Source organism: Mercenaria mercenaria, chromosome 16, assembly GCF_021730395.1.
Source record: "Mercenaria mercenaria strain notata chromosome 16, MADL_Memer_1, whole genome shotgun sequence".
NCBI lineage: Eukaryota > Metazoa > Mollusca > Bivalvia > Venerida > Veneridae > Mercenaria > Mercenaria mercenaria.
This window is the reverse complement of record NC_069376.1, coordinates 43,404,397-43,425,135: the sequence shown is the minus strand read 5'-3', so window position 1 is coordinate 43,425,135 and position 20,739 is coordinate 43,404,397. Positions and strand designations below refer to the sequence as shown.

General features: G+C 36.0%; 1 protein-coding gene across 1 annotated transcript in view; it reads left to right on the top strand.

The window, feature by feature from the left end:
• Positions 1-17,540, top strand: part of LOC128546201 (plectin-like) — a 33,859-nt gene extending 16,319 nt beyond the window's left edge. The window contains exons 7-12 of the mRNA XM_053525908.1: positions 1,167-2,550; positions 4,778-4,912; positions 11,214-11,261; positions 12,543-12,703; positions 14,867-15,090; positions 15,561-17,540. Coding sequence (XP_053381883.1) covers positions 1,167-2,550; positions 4,778-4,912; positions 11,214-11,261; positions 12,543-12,703; positions 14,867-15,090; positions 15,561-16,185 — 2,577 coding nt within the window. The 3' untranslated portion in view covers positions 16,186-17,540. The remainder of the gene's footprint in view (positions 1-1,166; positions 2,551-4,777; positions 4,913-11,213; positions 11,262-12,542; positions 12,704-14,866; positions 15,091-15,560) is intronic.
• Positions 17,541-20,739: the final 3,199 nt, after the last annotated feature.

Below are 20,739 nucleotides of genomic sequence, written 5' to 3'. Positions count from 1 at the left end.
ACTGCCATACTGCTGGTATTCTTTAATGACCTAGATTACCTTAAAAAGATTTGTTTTGCTGGAAAATGGATGGGGGCAGTAATTATACAATATTCTAACACGATCCGCAGCAATTGCTATATAAACATATAGCGAAATCGCCTATACACGAATCTATGATAAAATATGGTTGGCTGTTACATTTCACCCACTAAGATTGTAACATAAGAGATTCTACTTCTTCCATTACATACGAATTATTTCAGGGCCAAACGGTTGAAAACAGCATTTCAAAAACATAAATATAATAAAAAGTCATACTGACTTATGTGTAGGTCCGTAAAACACGTTCTGATCTCTACGAGTGAATTTTGATTCAGCGGTGACGTCATAAATGTATGACATAAAGTATGACGTCATAATGATGTGACGTCATATAAAAGTTAAGCTCGTCACTCGTAACACAGGGTCAACTCGCCTAATTTGATGATTCTGTTCATGATTAGTTTGCGAGCTGTTAGATTACTAATTTATGAATACTTCTCAAAATTCTGATAAAAAAGAAACAAATATCTATACGTTCCATTGGCTGTGCAACACTTTCTAACCGTAGGGGGTAAATTGTAACAGCATATGACCCAGAATGACGTATTACGCTGAAAATGTAGTACTGTAAAATGTGAATTATTTGCGTTGCTAGAATCGAAATAATAAATATGTTCCAATAATTTTATCAATTGATAAAACATGGGCAGTCGTTTGGATGCGAATAATTAAATCACTCGTGCTACGCACTCGTGATTTAATTATTACGCATCCAAACTCCTGCCCATATTTTATTAACTGATAAAATATAGGAACAGATTTATTATTTCTTAACCATAAGACACTTTTTGAAAGTTAATCATATCATGACGAAAATGCGTTGATAATTCAGATGCAATTCAGCTTTAACCCTTATTGTGCTGGACACAATTGATTCTATCTTTGTGGCAAGTGCAGATCATGATCAATCTGCACATCCATGCAGTCTGATCATGATCTGCTTTGTTCACAATTCAGTCAGTATCTTTTTGGTAAGCATCTCTTTTAACAGTTAATGGTACTGTCCAAATTATAAGACGGACAAGTTCTTAGAAATTTAGCATGGTAAGGGTTAACATTGGAACAGGATTTTGTTTTATTAGGACAGATTGCGTCTGATGGAAGAACAGCGGAAGAAGCAGGAGTTGGAACGTCAGCAGCAGATGTCAGAGCAGATGAAAGCAAAGGAGGAGGAGAGGAAAAGACGACAAGCAGAGGAGGAGCGTATACAGAAGGACTATGAGAAGCAGTTGTCGTTCATACAGAGTCAGAGAGAGAGCGAGAGTACACTAAGTGTGTCTGAGGAGACTAAAAGTGAGGTTAAAGTTGAAGTTACACCAACAAAAGAAGAGAAAAGAAGATCTTCATCGTCAAGTTCAAGTTCCTCTGAGAGTGAGTCTGAAGTCGAAAAGAAGAAAGAAACTTCTCCATTTGCAGTGGCTATAGCCTCGTTGAAGACTGAAGAGGCTGTTCAAGACAAACCAAGGCATGAGACCTCATCTTCATCCTCCACCGAGACCAGTTCATCATCTGTAACTGAGCAAGCGAAAGAACAAACATCAGATGTTCAACCAATGCAGATCATTAAAGAAGAGGAGAAGAAAGAGTCACGTCGCTCTTCATCTTCAAGCGTATCAAGCTCATCATCAAGTAGCTCAGGCGGAGAATACACAGTTAGTAAAGAATCAAAACCAGAACAGAAAAAACTGGAAGCTGAAACTTCCATCATACAGGAAACAAATGAAGCAGTACAAAAGAAGTCAAGCTCATCCTCTTCATCTTCAGGGTCAAGTTCTGAGTCAGAATCTGATGAAGATAACAAGAAAGTCACAGAAACAAAGGAAAAGGAAGAGGTGAAGAAAGAAACAACTGAAACTACTCCAGAGGAACAGCCTAAATTTGAGAGGAAAGGATCAACATCATCAGCATCATCATCATCGTCATCCAGCTATGCACGAAGTTATTCTATATCTGATAACGAGTTTAGATCACCTAAAGATTTCAACAAGTCACTGGGAAAATTTCAACCAGAAACAAAAGAAAAGGAGGATGTAAAAATAGATACAACTGAATCTGTTTCAAAGGAACAGGCTAAATCTGAGAGAAAAGGATCAACATCATCATCATCATCGTCATCCAGATATGACCGAAGTTATTCGAGATCTGATAACGAGTTTAAATCACCTGAAGATTTCAAGAAGTCAACTGCACTGGGAGAATTTCAACCAGAAACAAAAGAAAAGGAGGATGTAAAAATAGATACAACTGAATCTGTTTCAAAGGAACAGGCTAAACCTGAGAGAAAAGGGTCAACAGCATCATTGTCATCATCCAGTTATTCAGGCAGTGAATTGGAATCTGATGCGGAGTTCAAACCAGCTGAAGCACCAAAGGAGCCAGCTCCATTTGGAGGAATTCATCATGAACCATTGCTTACAGACAAGACAGAAATGTCTAAACCAGAACCTACACCTCCAGGCTCTGCAGGTACGTTTAATGGCACTATTTTTCAATATTATTTGTTATTGCTGTATATATTATTCAGTATGATTAAAGTAGAAGATGTTTTTCTTAAATATCTTGAAATCAGGCATTACTTTTCACAAAATTGTGAAAATAAGTCACAAAATAATCTGTCATCCACTCACGAAGATCATAAATCTAAGTATAAATACATGTAAATTTCCAGAAAAATTTAAAACAGCAAAAATAACACCAGTATTCAAGAAGAATTCAAAATCAGACAAAAGTAACTACAGACCAATATCAATACTCCCAATTTTATCTAAACTTATAGAAAGACATGTATCCAATCAAATGAAAAACTTCCTAGAAATAAATAATCTCCATTCAAAACAATCAGGCTTTTGTTCAAACCATTCTTGTGAAACTGCCCTCACTAACATAATTGATGAATGGATTACTGCTATAAATAATAACTCCTATGTTGGAACTATTTTCTTAGACCTGAAGAAAGCCTTTGATCTAGTAAATCACTCTCTGTTAATAGACAAATTAAAATTGTACAACTTCAGTGAATCTTCTATAGCATGGTTATCATCATATTTAGAGAACCGTTCCCAAAAAGTTTGTGGTTGGTCAGCTATCTTCTGCCCAAGATATTTCTGCTGGTGTACCCCAGGGCTCTGTTCTGGGGCCAGTATTGTTAATACTGTATATCAATGACCTTCCACTACACACAAGTAAATCATCAATTGACATGTTTGCAGATAATGCAACATTATCTGCCTCGGGTAAATCAATAACGGAAGTACACAATACACTACAGGCTGATATAAACACTATTGAAAATTGGTGCACTGATAACTCAATACTTCCTAATACATCTAAAACAAAAGCTATGTACATCACTGCCTCATATAACAACAATAAAATAAATCACACAATCTGTAATACTATTCAAATGCAGGGTCAAGCACTTTCATACTCATCCACTGAGAAACTTTTAGGAGTGCATGTTGATAAACATCTAAACTGGAAGTATCAGGTTGAACAAACCATGAAAAAATGCAATACATATTTATATCTTCTCTTACGAATAAAATCTTTCCTAAACTTACACTCTTGAAAGCTATTTTTCAATGCCTATATTTTGCCACATCTTGATTATTGCTGCACTATATGGAGAAACTGCAGTGATGAGCTTCTAGAAACTGTTTTGAAATTCCAAAAACGTGCTGCAAGAATTATTCTTGACAAAAAATTTGATGCCCCATCTGCTGAATTATTCACAAAATTGAAATGGATGACTTTTTCTGACCGAATTAAATACAAAAAAGCAATTCTAGTATATAAATTGATTCGTGATCAATGTCTTAATTATCTTATTTCAAAATTTACTCAAAAGCAAACATCCGATGGTGAACTTAGATCTAGAGAAAATGATGAACTAGTAGTACCTATGCCAAAAAAGAAATTTTTTCGCAAATCTTTGCACTTCTCTGGAACAGTTATCTGGAATAACATACCTAAACATATACGTTCTTCAGACACCCTGGAGAAATTTAAAAGATCGTACCTTCAGTGGCAATACTTTGACAGTACAATAAGTCATAATTGCAATTAAATGTCAGGAAATACTGTCTCTACCATCTCTCTCCATTTTCATAAATAGTTACTTCAGTTATAAAATAAAGTGTCCTGTATTGTTTATAATCTTTCATTCTCATATTATTTTTCTGATAGCATATAACTTTGTGTTTTATTTTGTCATTATTTTATCCATGTTTGTATATAGCCATGTATATGTGGATCATATTGTAAATTGGCTTAGCCAAATATGTTATCCACTATAAATAAAGTCGTTATTACTTTAATGTTACCTGAATTATTTGATATTCAAAACCTTAGCTTAAGAAGTAATATTTGGCAGTAGTTGTAGATGTTTGGCATAGTAGTCTTGCATTATTGCTTGAAATTAAGTTACTATTACTGAAGAAATAGATCATAGCACATAGACAAGAGAGAAAATAAACATAATGAGTTTACATGTCCTAGGATATAGATTATAGATTGGAAGCCAGTCTCACAGTGCAGTATTACCATTGGTCAGTATTAAAGTAGCGCACAGAAACAACCAGTCAGATGCCCGACTTTTTAGACTGGTTTCCAAACTTATTGTTTAATTTGAGGACACAGTCATTGTCAATAACCAGACTAAAAGGTGTTGTTTGTTTTCGATAATTTAATGTAGTGCCTCAAAAAGACATTGAGAAGGATCTGAAAAAAGAGGAGAGTGAAGACAGCAGTTCTGTCAGCTCTAGCTCTGACTCCGATTCTGACTCTTCAGACAGTGAAGAGGAAAAAGACAAAACAAAACAGAAACAAGGTGAGAATATGTTCTTGTAAATTGGACCGGTTGATTTATTGTTGTTCTGACGTGTTCAGTGCTGTCTTCAAACCATTGCATCAACCAAGTTCATTTACCTGAAAGGTTTGTAGCAGTGAAGGACAATTTGCAGCATTTTAATGAATCAAAGTTCAAGGTTGATCCAAGGACAGTCACTTCAGTTACACTCAGCTTGGTCAGAGAGTTCCTTTCCTATATTGATGTAATCTTAAAAGTACAACTAGATCTACTTGTACATGCAGAAACATCTGTAATTTCTTTTGGGCATATGTTTGCCATTTGTATCTTGCTGTGACTATAGTAACCAAATGCTATTTAAGTGCAGTTTTAAATCCATGTGAAGTTAAATGATACCCAACTCGCATACAAATTTAAGTTTAACCATGAATTTCTGTTTATACCCGGACATAACAAAGAATGTGGGGAGTATATTCGATTCACACATGTCTGTCAGTCATGTCTGCTCCATATCTTCTTTACTGCAGGGAAGATTTTCATAAAACTAGTACCGATTGTTAACCTCATCTAGACAATATATAGAGCACTAGATCCAAGGTCAGGGTCCCACATGGAGTTCAAAGATCAAACTGCTTAACTTTATGTTCATGCCATTCTGTCTAAACCACTTGGAGGATTTTCATAAAAGTAACATCAGTTGTTTACTTCACTAAGATAATTTTTCAGAGCACACAACCCAGATCATTAGGTCCAAGGTCAAGGTCACAAGGTTAAAGGTCAAAAAGTTACCTTTATGTCTGCTCTGTATCTTCTAGAACAGTTTGAAAGATTTTCATAAAACTAGCATGAGTTTTTTTTACTACATCAAGGGGACATGCAGAGCAAGTTATATAGTCACTAAGTTCGAGGTCAAGGTCACACTTAAAGGTCAGTTAACAAAAAGCTTAAATTGATGTCTATTCCATATCTTCTGAACCACTAGAATGAATTTCATTAAATTAGCTTCAATTTATTAACCTAATTCAGATGACATGCACAGTGCCAAATTAACCAGGTCATTGGGCCTTAGGTCAGGGTCACACTTAGCAGTCGAGGATCAAATAAACTATATTTGTGTTGGTTCCATATTTTCTTCAGCAGTGGAAAGATTTTCACAAGACTAGCATCATTTGTTAACCTCACAATAACTTGGAAAACAAACAACCCAGGTCACTATGTCTAAGGTCAAGGTCACAGTTGAAGGTCACACATCGTGATCACAGCATCTTACTTACCTTGTATAGAAGTGATGGCTGGGGTGTTAATATCACCTTTAGTGATAGCTCTAGTTTATATGACAGTACTGTGAAATCTGTATGTAAAGGCCACTTCCAGCATGCTTAGGGCCCTTATTCATCAATGTTTAAAATCTTAAACTTAAAAACTTAAAAACAGAAAATATTCAGTTTGCAATTACTTTGCTTGTAGCAATATTTTTTCATTGAAAGTTAGGTGAGCTGTCTGTAGCTACCAAAAATTACTTTCATTCAAGGTTTCATTACAATCTGTAAAAATTCGACAATGAGAGGACAGAAAGATATTTTAGCACTTTAAACTCTAGGTCGAATATGGGTCAATAAGATTCAAAAAGTGGTCTTTACTTTAAAGTTTAATTCACAGTACTTAAAAGGCTGTTATTAAGATATCTTCATTAATCCCCCGCCGTGGCGGAGGGATTATAGGAATGGTCTGCTTCCGTCTTTCCGTCCGTCCTTCCGTCCGTAACAAAATCGTGTCTGGTCCATATCTCCTAAACCCCTCGAAGGATTTTAATGAAACTTGGGTCAAATGATCACCTCATCAAGACGATGTGCAGGACCCATGAGTCAGCCTTGTCGGTTCAAGGACAAGGTCACAACTCAAGGTCAAAGGTTTGAGCCTGCCATTTTGTGTCCGCTCTATATCTCATAAACCCCTTGAAGGAATTTTATAAAACTTGGGTCAAATGATCACCTCATCAAGAGGATGTGCAGAACCCATGAGTCAGCCATGCCGGCTCAAGGTCAAGGTCACAACTTAGGGTCAAAGGTTTTGAGCCTTCCATTTTGTGTCCGCTCTATATCTTCTAAACTCCTTGAAGGATTTTCATGAAACTTGTGTCAAATGATCACCTCATCAAGACGATATGCAGAACCCATGGGTCAGCCTTGTCGGCCCAAGGTCAAGGTCACAACTCAAGGTAAAAGGTTTGAGCCTTCCATTTTGTGTCCGCTCTATATCTCCTAAACCCCTTGAAGGAATTTTATCAAACTTGGGTCAAATGATCACCTCATCAAGACGATGTGCAGAACCCATGAGTCAGTCATGCCGGCTCAAGGTCAAGGTCACAACTCAAGGTCAAAGGTTTGAGCCTTCCATTTCGTGTCTGCTCTATATCTCCTAAACCCCTTGAAGGAATTTTATAAAACTTGGGTAAAATGATTACCTCATCAAAACGATGTGCAGAAATTATGAGTCAACCATGCCAGCTCAAGGTCAAGGTCACAACTAAGGGTCAAAGGTTTGAGCCTTCCATTTTGTGTCCACTCTGTATCTCCTAAACCCCTTGAAGGATTTTCATGAAACTTGGGTCAAATGATCACCTCATCAAGAACTCATAAGTCAGCCATGTCAACTCAAGGTCAAGGTCCCAACTGAAGGTCAAAGGTTTCAGCTCTGTATCTCCTAAACCCCTAGAAGGATTTTCATGAAACTTGGGTCAAATGATCACCTCATCAAGACGAGTTGCAGAACCCATGGGTCAGCCTTGTCGGCTCAAGGTCAAGGTCACAACTCAAGGTAAAAGGTTTGAGCCTTCCATTTTGTGTCCGCTCTATATCTCCTAAACCCTTTGAAGGAATTTTATCAGATCACCTCATCAAGACGATGTGCAGAACCCATGGGTCAGCCTTGTCAGCTCAAGGTCAAGGTCACAACTCAAGGTCAAAGGTTTGAGCCTTCCATTTTGTGTCCATTCTATATCTCCTAAACCCATTGAAGGAATTTTATCAAACTTGGGTCAAATGATCACCTCATCAAGACAATGTGCAGAACCCATGAGTCAGTCATGCCGGCTCAAGGTCAAGGTCACAACTCAAGGTCAAAGGTTTGAGCCTTCCATTTCGTGTCTGCTCTATATCTCCTAAACCCCTTGAAGGAATTTTATAAAACTTGGGTAAAATGATTACCTCATCAAAACAATGTGCAGAAATTATGAGTCAACCATGCCAGCTCAAGGTCAAGGTCACAACAAAGGGTCGAAGGTTTGAGCCTTCCATTTTGTGTCCACTCTGTATCTCCTAAACCCCTTGAAGGATTTTCATCAAACTTGGGTCAAATGATCACCTCATCAAGAACTCATGAGTCAGCCATGTCAACTCAAGGTCAAGGTCACAACTGAAGGTCAAAGGTTTCAGCTCTGTATCTCCTAAACCCCTTGAAGGATTTTCATGAAACTTGGGTCAAATGATCACCTCATCAAGACGTTGTGCAGAATTCATGAGTCAGCCATGTCAGTTCAAGGTCAAGGTCACAGCTAAAATCAAAGGTTTACCCTTTCACTATCCATAGCAGTGGCGGGGGATTTAGCTGTCTTTCAGACTGCCTTGTTGACTTTTGCAACTGTTTTTTTCTTCAGAACTGTTCGGAAGCCAGTATCCTGCTTCTAGATCTCAAAGTTCCAATTAGCATTTCCCATTATCCTATTTTCTTATTATTTTTCCTTATTTATTATAGTGTTAAGATTAATTGTAGCCCACAAAAGATTAAGTGTTTTCACAATTTTTTAATATTAGTTGGTTTGCTTTCATTTTTTGTGTATTTGAGCTTTTCTCAGATATGTTAATTAGTTCTACATTTAGAAATTAACCTTTACCCTGCTAAATTTCTAAAATGGACTGATCCATCGTTCAATTTGGGCAGCAACACTTACTATTCAAAGGGTTTTTCACTGAAAATTTACTGACTGAATAGCAAACAGTGCAGAAAATGATCTTGGTCTGCACTGGTCGAAAAGGCAAAATCACTCGTCGCAAGCAGGCTAAAGGTTAAAGACTGAAATTGTTAATACTACTTTAGTAGTTTTTTCTCTTACAAGTTGCTTTTCAGCCTCATTATAATAAGGAAAATGAAAAAATCTGGATAGTTTCGTATTTTTTTTTATATTATCCCTGTAGAATGCTCTGTAGAAGCAGATACATTGGTCTTAAATTAAAATTGTGAAACTAAACCAGCTTACATTACACTTCGGTGTCTTTAACATTATAGATTTGAGATTATTTTTTGTTATTCATTACCATTCAGTTATGGTGATTTGCTGTATGGCAGTACTTAGCCTGCTGGCGGCAAGTTATTTTGCCTTTGCGACCAGTGCAGACCAAGATCAGCCTGCACATCTGTGCAGTCTGATCATGGTCTGCACTCGTTCGCTATTCAGGCAGTAAATTTTAGTAAAAACCCATGCGATTAATAAATGGTATTGTCCAAATTGAATGATGGACCAGTCCATTTTAGAAATTTAGCAGGGTAAAGGTTAAAGAGAACAATTTTAGTAATGTTGCAGAATCCATGAATGCTGGATGTTGTAAAATTTAGCCAACAGAAACAGCATCAAAGATAAATCAGTTTGCTGAATTAAATGAAAAGAAAGGGTTTTCCAGTTCCTTCATTGCCTAAACTCAGACTCCTCTGCTGGTCCCTTGTTTGCCCATCATACTAGTAAACCGGTCAAAAACTACTTACTGCTTTCCTATCTGGATGATATGAATAGTTCTGTTTTTAGTCTCTTTTTCTATTCCCATCTTTTTAACCTTATATAAAACCTGTATTAAACCAGTTATTAGCAAAAATTTGTAGCGGTGGGAGAAACTAGTGGCAGGAAACAATTGGCATTCTGGGAAGTTTCAAGTAAGTCTACTTGTAGTAAAACATAGCATTCCAATAATTCCTGACAATACAGTCTTACTTTTCATTCCAGTTCACACTACTGTCAGTTTGTTAGAGCACCTAGCCATCCAAACATTTTTTGCCTCCATAAACTATAATCTTTAGATAATTTAAAGAGTTCCAATGAAACTTTACACATAATTTTTTTTATGTTAAGTATAATAAGATTTGTTGCACACACATGTCATAAGCAAGAGCTCTCACTTTGGGTTGAGGATGGGGTTGCGGAGTGTTTTTTGTCACACGTATGTGCCAAATATTGTTTATTCCTTATTTCTGTTGTAAGAGTCATTGAAATCAGCTGAATACATGGAATATGCTCAGGATAGAACTTAAATTACAGGGATATTATAGGTGTTTTTTTGTTTGTTTTTTCTAAATTTTGTAGTTTTGAACATAATAATGGCTATATTGTCAGAACAGGAATTTAAAATTAAAAATTTTATTAGAATGTTATCTTTTGATTTTATTCATATTGAAATTATGGGTTGGTGCATGTATTAAGATATACATTAATTTAAGATATACAAAATATTTATTTTATGTTTTCCAGTGAATTATAGAGTTTTCTCAGTGAAATAAAAGTGATAATCCACAGTTCTGAAACAGTAGATTATCATTTTTATTTTTCACTGTTTTTGCCAAACTAGTTCCGGTTCTCCGTCGCGATTGACGTCCAATTGTATACCGAGCGTTATGAATACCGGGGACCATAATGACGATGACGTTGTTAAAATGACATCATTTGTGTTATGCTTTCTGCTGACCTTTCCCGCGATTTTCAACATTTTATAGATTACGCACCATAAGTAGAGTTTTACACATGAAATAAAAAGAAAATTTGTTTGTTTCAGTGAAATATCAATTTTATTTCACTCGTGAGCACCAAAAAAGGCTACGCCACTCGTGAAAATATCAGTTTTTGATGCTCACTTATGAAATAAAATTGATATTTCACTGAAACAAACAAATATCCTCTATATATTGGTTTTACTGTAAAATGTTGCTTGAATTTTTGTATATCACATCATTTGACTGTTTTTCTCCTATACACTGAATCCTTTGGTGAAGTTAAGCATTTTAACCCTTACCCTGCTAAATTTCTGTAATGAACTTGTCCATCTTTCAAGTTGGACAGTACCATTAACTGTTAAAAAGGGTGCTTACCAAAAAGATACTGGCTGAATAGCGAACAGTGCAGATCATGATCAGACTGCACGGAGGTGCAGGCTGATCATGATCTACACTTGTCGCAAAAGCAGAACCAATCATGTCCAGCATGGTAAGGGTTAAGACAAGATAAAAATAACTGCAGTTTGAAATGAAATTCTATGGTCTACTTCATTGTGCTACTTTGCAGGTTCCAAGCCGGTAACCAGTGAAAGTGAGCCAGAAACAATGCATGGAGGTAAGATGGACTGTCAGATTTTAATTAGTTATGACATGATATTTCATTTCTTTGTTTGCTGTTTAATATGGGTTAACGGCCATTATTATTTAGCAATGTTTAAGTTTAATTGTAATACTGTAAAATCATTGGGCAGGAAATTTCGTGGGCATGGAATTTTGTGGTTTTGGTCAAAACCACAATTTTGTGGGGATATGAATTCGTGGATTTCAACTTTTGAACATAAAATGATGGGAATTTTACTTGTTCGTTGGGATTGACTCAGACACGAAATCCACGAAAATTAGTCCCCCACGAATATTATTGATTTCACAGTTTATGTAACCAGTGTATAGGATTCTATGATGGTGCATCTTGATCTTGATCTTTGCAAGTATCTGTCAACTTCCCCACATTTGTCAGATCTGGAGGAACAATTACTGAAGATAATATGAGCCACGCCATGAGAAAACCAACATAGTGGCTTTGCGAACAGCATGGATTCAGACCAGCCTGTGCATGTGCGCAGTCTGGTCAGGATCCATGCTATTCGCTAATGGTTTCTCTAATTGCAATAGGCTTTGAAAGCAAACAGCATGGATCCTGACCAGACTGTGAGGTTGTGCAGGCTGGTCTGGATCCATGCTGGTCCCAAAGCCACTATGTTGGTTTTCTCATGGCGTGGCTCAATTATATTGTTTTATGTCACAAAATATTCACCATGCCATCGGATCAAACTCATGACCTATTGACCGATAGTCTTTAGTAGGCTAACTAGGTGAGCTATAAGTATCTTGACTATCTGAAAAACAAATTACTTCCAGATTAATGCTGTGTTAGCAAAGCGCAAATTTCATATGGTGAACCATTTAGGTTGACAAGTTATTTTGAGTGTAAGCTTATGTCAAAATGCAATGTTTGTATGTATGAGTAATGTGAAAGCTTTCTTACTTAATGTGGATAGCTGATGAAAGTCCCATCTGGAATGGATGGGACAACTTATTTCCAGCCAAATCCACAGCAGGTGTCCCCTAGCATGCAAAATATGCACCTTCTGAAAATAGTACAAATTGAAGTAATCACTCAGTACCGAACACTTGTCGGGATATCAGTAGCAGCTGGGAATGGAATCTGGATGGTCCATTACCTGGTAACCTCCATGTGCAGACTTATAAAATTATGTATACATGTATATAGATATATATTACTAAACTTTTGTTCAAGAACGAAAACAAACTAACATCTAAAATTTATTTTTGAATAGACTATTCAACAATGTCAACATTGTATTTCGTCACTTAGGTCATGACCCTGAAAATGTTGCCAAGTCTGGTACGTCAGTGGAATCTCACCTGGTGAAGACTAAAGTTCGGGCACCTATGGCCCATTATGGAAGTATACTACCAATGGTGAAGGATTCAAATGCTGTAGATCTGAATGGTGTCAAACTGGATGATAGCCAGGTAAATAAATTTACAAGCAGGTGGTGATGCTTTCAGTTATCTCACTAAGTTAACATAAGCTGTTATGTTTTTTCAAAAAACATGGCCATTAGTTGCTAGAGCTCTTTTTCTGAATGTGTGTTGACGAATACTTTTCTTGTCAGAACATTTTGACCAATAGAATTCATTTATCTATTGTTTATAAAATTAATGCATTATTCTTGCATGGTTTGATTAGGCAGAGTTTAGCAAAAGGAGGTCAGGCATCGCGTATTCTGCAATAACATTGATATTGATGCCTCGGCTGACGAGTGAACATTATAATGTCAAATTGCCTCCTGTTGTCCCAGTTTATTACAATTCTTGTGAATGAATTTCATCATGAACTTTCATTAAGATAATTTAGTGAACATATTAGAATGAAAATAACTTGTACCTTCATATGTTCTAATTTATCAATAGACATGGTGTTTTGTTCAAATGCTTTGTTATTCAACTACTTTGGTTAACACCTATGTGGTTCATTTCCTAAACATGAACTCTTACCATGATAAATCTGACAATACACCATGCTGTGGTTATTTTAACTTATAGCCTGCTGGTGGCAAATGGTCTTGCCTTTGTAACCAGAGCAGACCAAGATCAGCCTGCACGTCCATGCAGGCTGATTATGTTCTGCACTGTTTGCTATTCAGTCAGTTAATTTTCAGTAAACACCCCTTCAAATAATAAATGGTACTGCCCAAATTGAAAGATGGACCAGTCCATTTTTAGCTCACCAGAGCCAAAGGCTCAGGGTGAGCTATTAGGATGGGTCACCGTCCGGTGTCCGGCGTCCGTCGTCCGTTGTCCGTAAACTTTTACTTCAAACGACATCTCCTCATAAACCGCTAGGCAAATTTCATCCAAACTTCACAGGAATGTTCCTTGGGTGAAGCTCTACAAAAATTGTTCAAAGAATTGAATTCCATGCAGAACTCTGGTTGCCATGGCAACAGAAAGGAAAAACTTTAAAAATCTTCTTTTCAAAAACCAGAAGCCCTAGAGCTTAGATATTTGGTGTGAAGCATTGCCTGGTGGACCTCTACCAATTTTGTTCAAATCATGACCCCGCCCCAGGGGTCACTTGATTTTACATAGAAAAATCTTAAAAAATCTTCTTCTCAAAAACCAGAAGCCCTAGAGCTTAGATATTTGACATGTAGCATTGCATAGTGGACCTTTACTAAAGTTGTTCAAATCATGACCCCGGGGTCAAAATTGACCCCGCCCCTGGGGTCACTTGATTTTACATAAGAAAATCTTCAAAAAATTTCTAAAAATAAACCAGAAGGCCTAGAGCTTAGATATTTTACGTGTAGCATTGCCTAGTGGACCTCTACAAAATTTGTTCAAACATGACCCCCGGGGTCAAAATTGACCCCGCCCCAGGGGTCACTTGATTTTACATAGGAAAATCTTCAAAAAAATTCTAAAAATAAACCAAAAGGCCTAGATCTTAGATATTTGACGTGTAGTATTGCCTAGTAGATTTCTACAAAATTTGTTCAAATCATGACCCCCCGGGTCAAATTGACCCCGCTTCATGGGGTTACTTGATTGTACATAGAAAAATCTTCAAAATTTTCTAAAAATAAACCAGAAGGCCTAGAGCTTAGATATTTGACATGTAGCATTGCCTAGTGGACCTCTACAAAAGTTGTTCAAATCTTGACCCCCCAGGGTCAAATTGACCTAGCCCCAGAGGTTACTTGATTGTACATAGGGAAATCTTCATAAATTTTCTAAAAATAAACCAGAAGGTCTAGATCTTAGATATTTGATATGTAACATTTCCTAGTAGACTTCTGCAAACTTTGTTCAAATCATGACCCCCAGGGTAAAATTGGCCCCGCCCCAGGGGTTACTTGATTGTACATCGGAAAATCTTCCAAAAAATTTCTAAAAATCATCAGTTTGACACTTGAAACATGTAGCTCATATTATTCTGGTGAGCGATCCAGGGTCATCATGACCCTCTTATAGAAATTTAGCAGGGTTAAGGTAACTTGTCGATTGTCATTGCTGGTCCACTGCCTTTGTTAACAAAATTTGCTCCTTGATGACTATAAGGCAAGGCATTACTTGCATCTTAAACTACAATTAGACCACCTGTTAATATGTTCTGATCTTTCTATATTTCAGTTGACGGAAATAAACAACTACATAGCTGAAGTGGAAAATATTAAGTCTGTGACGTTACGTAACTGTGGTCTCGATGATTCTTCGTTCCCGAATGTAGCCTTGTCTCTTCAAGTTACTCAGTCAAGTCCAAACATTCTGAACTTCAGCTTGAACCAGCTGGGAGCAAAATCATTGCAACCACTTTCAGTAGCGATTAAACAGAAGCCGTCTATTGAAATTGTAATGTAAGTAGTTTCGAATATTATTTCTAGGCAGTGTATGTGGGTTATCTCAGTCGTAGACATTACTGAAGTATAAAGGTCTACTGCAATGAAGAAAAATTGCAGGCGCCTGCATGAATATTATTCCGGGCTTGAACACTATTACAGGGGCACCTGAGTAAAATTACAGATGTTACCCCAAGATAGTTGGACATCTTCCACATATGAAAAAATTCTAGGTCCCCAAGTGAAGTTTAAATTCAGTATTGTGCAGGCAAGTACATGTAGTTCAGAGTCAGAGACCTTTACTACACAGCCATTTAAACCGGTCATTAAAAATCAGATCATGCGTATACAACTGTAGTTAGGTTGGCGAAGAATGCTTGAATAATAGTGAGAATGGTTTAATTGGCTGTAATGCTAGAAGCACTTTTGTAGTCTCGACTTTAAAATTATTTTCCTTAGTTATTAATTTATCTAATTTCATGTTTCAGCCTAAATGGAAACCCAGTTGGAAATGTTGGTTGTAAAGTGCTTATAGATGCCCTTGTGAAAACAAAAGATCCGTTCCCATTTTTACGCCGAAGCTCTGGCTACTTGACCCCGTCCGAAGCTAGGCAACAGAAAGAAGAAGGTAAGGATGTCGACTTGGAGGTTGACACCAGTGATGCCGGTTGTAATGTCAAGGAATTGGATCTGGGCGACTGCAAAATTGCCGATGCTGGAATTGCTGAAATTTCACGATTTTTAGAATCCAATAAGACTCTTACCTCCCTCAATTTGAACGGAAATCGTGAAATTTCCCCATCAGGCTGGGAGAGACTTGGACAAGCTTTGAAGAAGAACAAAACTTTAAAAACACTATCTCTAGATTTCACAAATATTGGAGATTCTGGATTAGAAAACTTAGGGAAAGGGCTACGAGTCAACACAGGGTTACGTTCTCTCGAGCTAGAGAGCTCAGGTCTGACAGAAAGGGGCGGACAAATCTTGAGAGATCTGTTAAAATCGAACACGAGTATACTCGAAGTGACTGTAACACCTGGTAACGACATCTCCGATGGTACACTGGAAGAAATAAGAAAATATTTGGCTCTTAACAATGCAGGTTCAGCTTAGGTTATAATGGACTCCCATTTGTTTTTGATAGTAATCTATAGTGATAAGTATCTTAAGATAAGGTGTTTATACGTTTTATTTAAATGTTGACAGAAGTTAATGCAGATCTGAGATCTCATGAAGTTTCAGGTTAATGCTGTAACCTGCCTTTTATATTTAAGGTAAACAAATTTTATGAAGCAGTTTTATATGCTTTTATACAGTGAGAACGAAAATTTACCAGACTGATAACAGTTAGTTTGTGATATAATTTGGTTATCTGATGATTTAGATGGTTAGCTACATGTAGCTTTTACTTTTCATATTGTAGTAGTGCTGAGGAAGCCAATTTTATAATTATTTAATTTGTTGCTATAGAAACAGAATTATTTATTTCTTTGTGATTTCAAAGGGATTGTTTTAGCATTTAGGTCTAGTTGTTTTAGTTATAGGGAAAAATAACTCTATATATTTTAAAGAAAACCAAAAACATCAATTAGATTGCAAGTATTACATCATGCTATAATATTTTTTTTTATATTTAGAATATTTATTTGAAATCATTATGTTTATTGCTAGGAATTTTCTGTCTGCTGCAGTTTTTGTCTTCTGCTTCTCTGCACCTTATTATCAGTATGCATCAGTCGCTGCAGATAAGATATTTGTCAGCCTTATTTGCACAACCTTTTTATTTTAGGACTGACTCAGGCAAAAGGAATTCAACTTTGAAATCTGTAAAGTTCAATTTCCGTTTTATCTGATTATTAGAAGAAGAATTTGGTTTTCCGTCCAAGAAAAGATGATATTCATTTGTTTACTCAAGTACTTCTTGGATCTGAGTTTTAGATATTAGTGATTTTTACTTGTTTTGAGATAATTGAGAAGAAGTATTTTAAAAGTTCTTTTGTCCTTTCGTTGTAATGGACAATGACAAAGAAACATAACATTATTTGCCAAAACAGATATTGCCACATTTTATTTTTTTTTCCTTTTGGTTGTTTTACTTATATTAAGACAGAACTCAAAAGACCATTTGCTCAAATTTGTTACACAGAGATGTACATTATATATTTCAATAATAGCTGAGAACAAATATATTATTTAATACATAAAAATAAATATTTTTCAATTTTTAAACTTTAAATACTTCTACAGTTCATTATATTAAAGCGTATTTTTTAACTAATAAAAGTACTTACTCAATGGCTGATAGAGAAGATTTTATGTACTATTCATGTGATGATTTTTTATATTTTTAGATTACACACCTAGTCTCCATTATGTAAATTATATCATGCTATTTTATTTAGTAAACTGTTAACGATGTAATAATTGTTTCATGACTATTGTAAGCTTGTGTCTTAACCTTTACACACTTACAAAACACTTTTTTTTGCGTGAACTAATTTTCAAGCTATAATGCTTTCGCTATTATTTTTGGCATAATTTCTAAGCATTTTTCATTTTCTATTTATTGTGTAACTTAGAATGAATGTGTCGACACCAGATGAATGAATATTATTATTTTTATCATATTTGTACCCCCCGACAACAAAGTTGTAAGGGGGGGTATACTGGTTTCAGGTTGTCTGTCTGTCTGTCTGTCCGTCTGTCTGTCTGTCCGTCCGTCTGGTCGTCTGTCCGTAGATGCAATCTTGTGCGCACCATCTCTCCTTATCCCCTTGACAGAATTTAATGAAACTTCACACAAGTGATCAGTACCAACAGTAGTTGTGCATGGGGCATGTTAGGTTCTTTTAGAAAAAAAATTGGCAGAGTTATGGGACTTTGTTTTTTTGTTACTATACTATATACATAGACACAATCTTGTGCGCACCATCTCTCCTCATCCCCTTGACACAATTTAATGAAACTTCACACAAGTGATCAGTACCAACAGTAGTTGTGCATGGGGCATGTTAGGTTCTTTTAGAAAAAAAATTGGCAGAGTTATGGGACTTTGTTTATTTGTTACTATACTATATACATAGACACAATCTTGTACGCACCATCTCTCCTCATCCACTTGACACAATTTAATGAAACTTCACACAAGTGATCAGTAACAACAGTAGTTGTGCATGGGGCATGTTAGGTTCTTTTAGAAAAAAAATTGGCAGAGTTATGGGACTTTGTTTTTTTGTTACTATACTGTATACATAGACACAATCTTGTACGCACCATCTCTCCTCATCCACTTGACACAATTTAATAAAACTTCACACAAGTGATCAGTAACAACAGTATTTGTGCATGGGGCATATTAGGTTCTTTCAGCGACAAAAATTGCAGAGTTATGGGACTTTGTTTCTTGTTAACATACTATGTACATACAGTCTGCATATGCAATCTTGTGCGTGCCTGATCTACCAAACCCTTACACACAATTTAATGAAACTTCACACAAGTGATCAGTACCAACCCTAGTTGTGCATGGTGCATGCTATAGCCTGCTGGCAGCAAGCAAATCTGACTTTGCCACCAGTGCAGACCATGATCAGCCTGCACGGATGGTCTGCACTGTTCGCTATTCAGTCAGTAAATTTTCAGTAAACACCCCTTTGAATAATATGTGGTGCTGCCAAAATTATATGATGGACCAGTCCATTTTAGAAATTTAGCAGGGTAAAGGTTAATGTGCTCAGTTCAAACTCAGATCATACTTCTTAAGTCTATATTTATTAAGTGGATTTTTAATTAACAAATATTCATTAATGTAAATCTTTACCATAGTCTGAGTGAAAAAAGGTTTATTCTGTATACACAAGCAACATATATTTCTCACTTGTCATATTTTCATCAGGAAAGCCAAATGTTCAGGTTGAGTTAGGAGACAGAATATTAAAGCAAAGCGGTGAAAGCAAAGCAAAATTATAACGGTTTCATTCGTCTCTCACAAAAACAAACTCCCATGATCTAACTACTTATGTATGATTAGTAAAAAATTACATATTTGTAAACTACTGCTAACTAATATTCATTTCATTAAAAAAAAAAAAACATCTACAAAGTACCCATTTTTTCTCTCTTGTTTTAACGAGTTATTAGAATCAAGACTCTTTAATCCGATTGGTTCTTCTGACCATTAACACAATCACAATGTTGCTTTTTGATACTAAGTCTTGTCTAGAAGATGCCAGTTACAGAAACTTAAAGACGTATCTGTACCTGTACATGTAACTTCATACTGTATCTTTACAATGATCAATGACAGTAAACAAGCAAAAACCTATGTCTATGCCACAAAAATACTTTATAAAAAGACTTGAAAACATTCATGTCAAGTTTCATTTGAAATCCCCTGTTTATTGTTTGAAGCAGAGACTAGGATGTATCTTGGATGAACAAACTAACAGTGTATATACCTCAGTTTACTGGCATAATATATGCCAAAACATTATTTGTGTAGCAGATATCTATTAATTCTGGTGTTGGGAAAGAACTACCTGATCGGGAAACTGCAACAGACCCCACTACAACCATATCAACAGACACTTTGTCATCTAAACCAATCGGCTTGCCATATTCACCAACGCCCTGTTAATACACGCACACAAAATGTTCCCAGTTGGTTTAGCAATTATTACACAATATCTTGAGCTGGAAGGAGTAATCCCTGCATTTCAAACCATTTCTGTCATTTTTAACCAACGTCTAGGTATTTTACATATGTGTAATAAATCAATGCACAGGAATCTGAAAACTGCATTAAGCAGTATTCAATCTTGCACATTTGAAAATATAAAAATTAGCCAAGCACAAACAATTAAAAGCTTTATATGACAAAAATATTTTTCGCAAGCTCAAGATAGCTTTAATGATTTTTAAAATACACAAACTACTTAAGGATAGAGATTTCATCATGCCAAAACTTTCTGTTAAAGGCTAGTATACCTACCATATTTAAGCTAAATTTGGTTTAAAAACAGAAATTTTTTTATTCCCCATGTTTAAATGTTGAATTCTAGTATTTTCAACTGAAATGGACTGCAATGCAAGGACACTTCCCTAACCAAAGCACCACCCAGAGAAGCTTGAAAACTCCCTTCCTGTCCAGTTAAAAAAACATTAATATTAATTAAATCATATTCCAGACAATAAAAGACAATTCAAGGGAAATTTCAAGCCCTGGGTATGAAGAGTAAAGCAGTGAGTAAGACTATAGGTTATACATGTTTAGGTCACCGCAGTGTGTCGACATATACCTGTCTTGGAGACAGCAACGGATCCGATGATGACCAGGTCCACATTCATTTTATCATCGAGACTCAGAGTAGAGCTGTACTCACGTACACCCTGTCAATACAGTCAATAGTATGATAATTGATTGCAATGGATGCCGAGAGATTATTTGTCTTGTATGAAAATTCGACATAGTTTTTGTCTAAAATAGCTATACAGGTTTATTGAATGGCCACTTTTTTCAAGACCAAGGCACACGAGGGGTGATTTTACGATGACAATACAAAATTCATAGTATTTCATTCAAATATGTTAATTATGTATATATGTATTTTTTTAGAAATAATACATGTTTTTTCTAGTTAAATGTTTTAAAAATGCTGAAATTCTAGC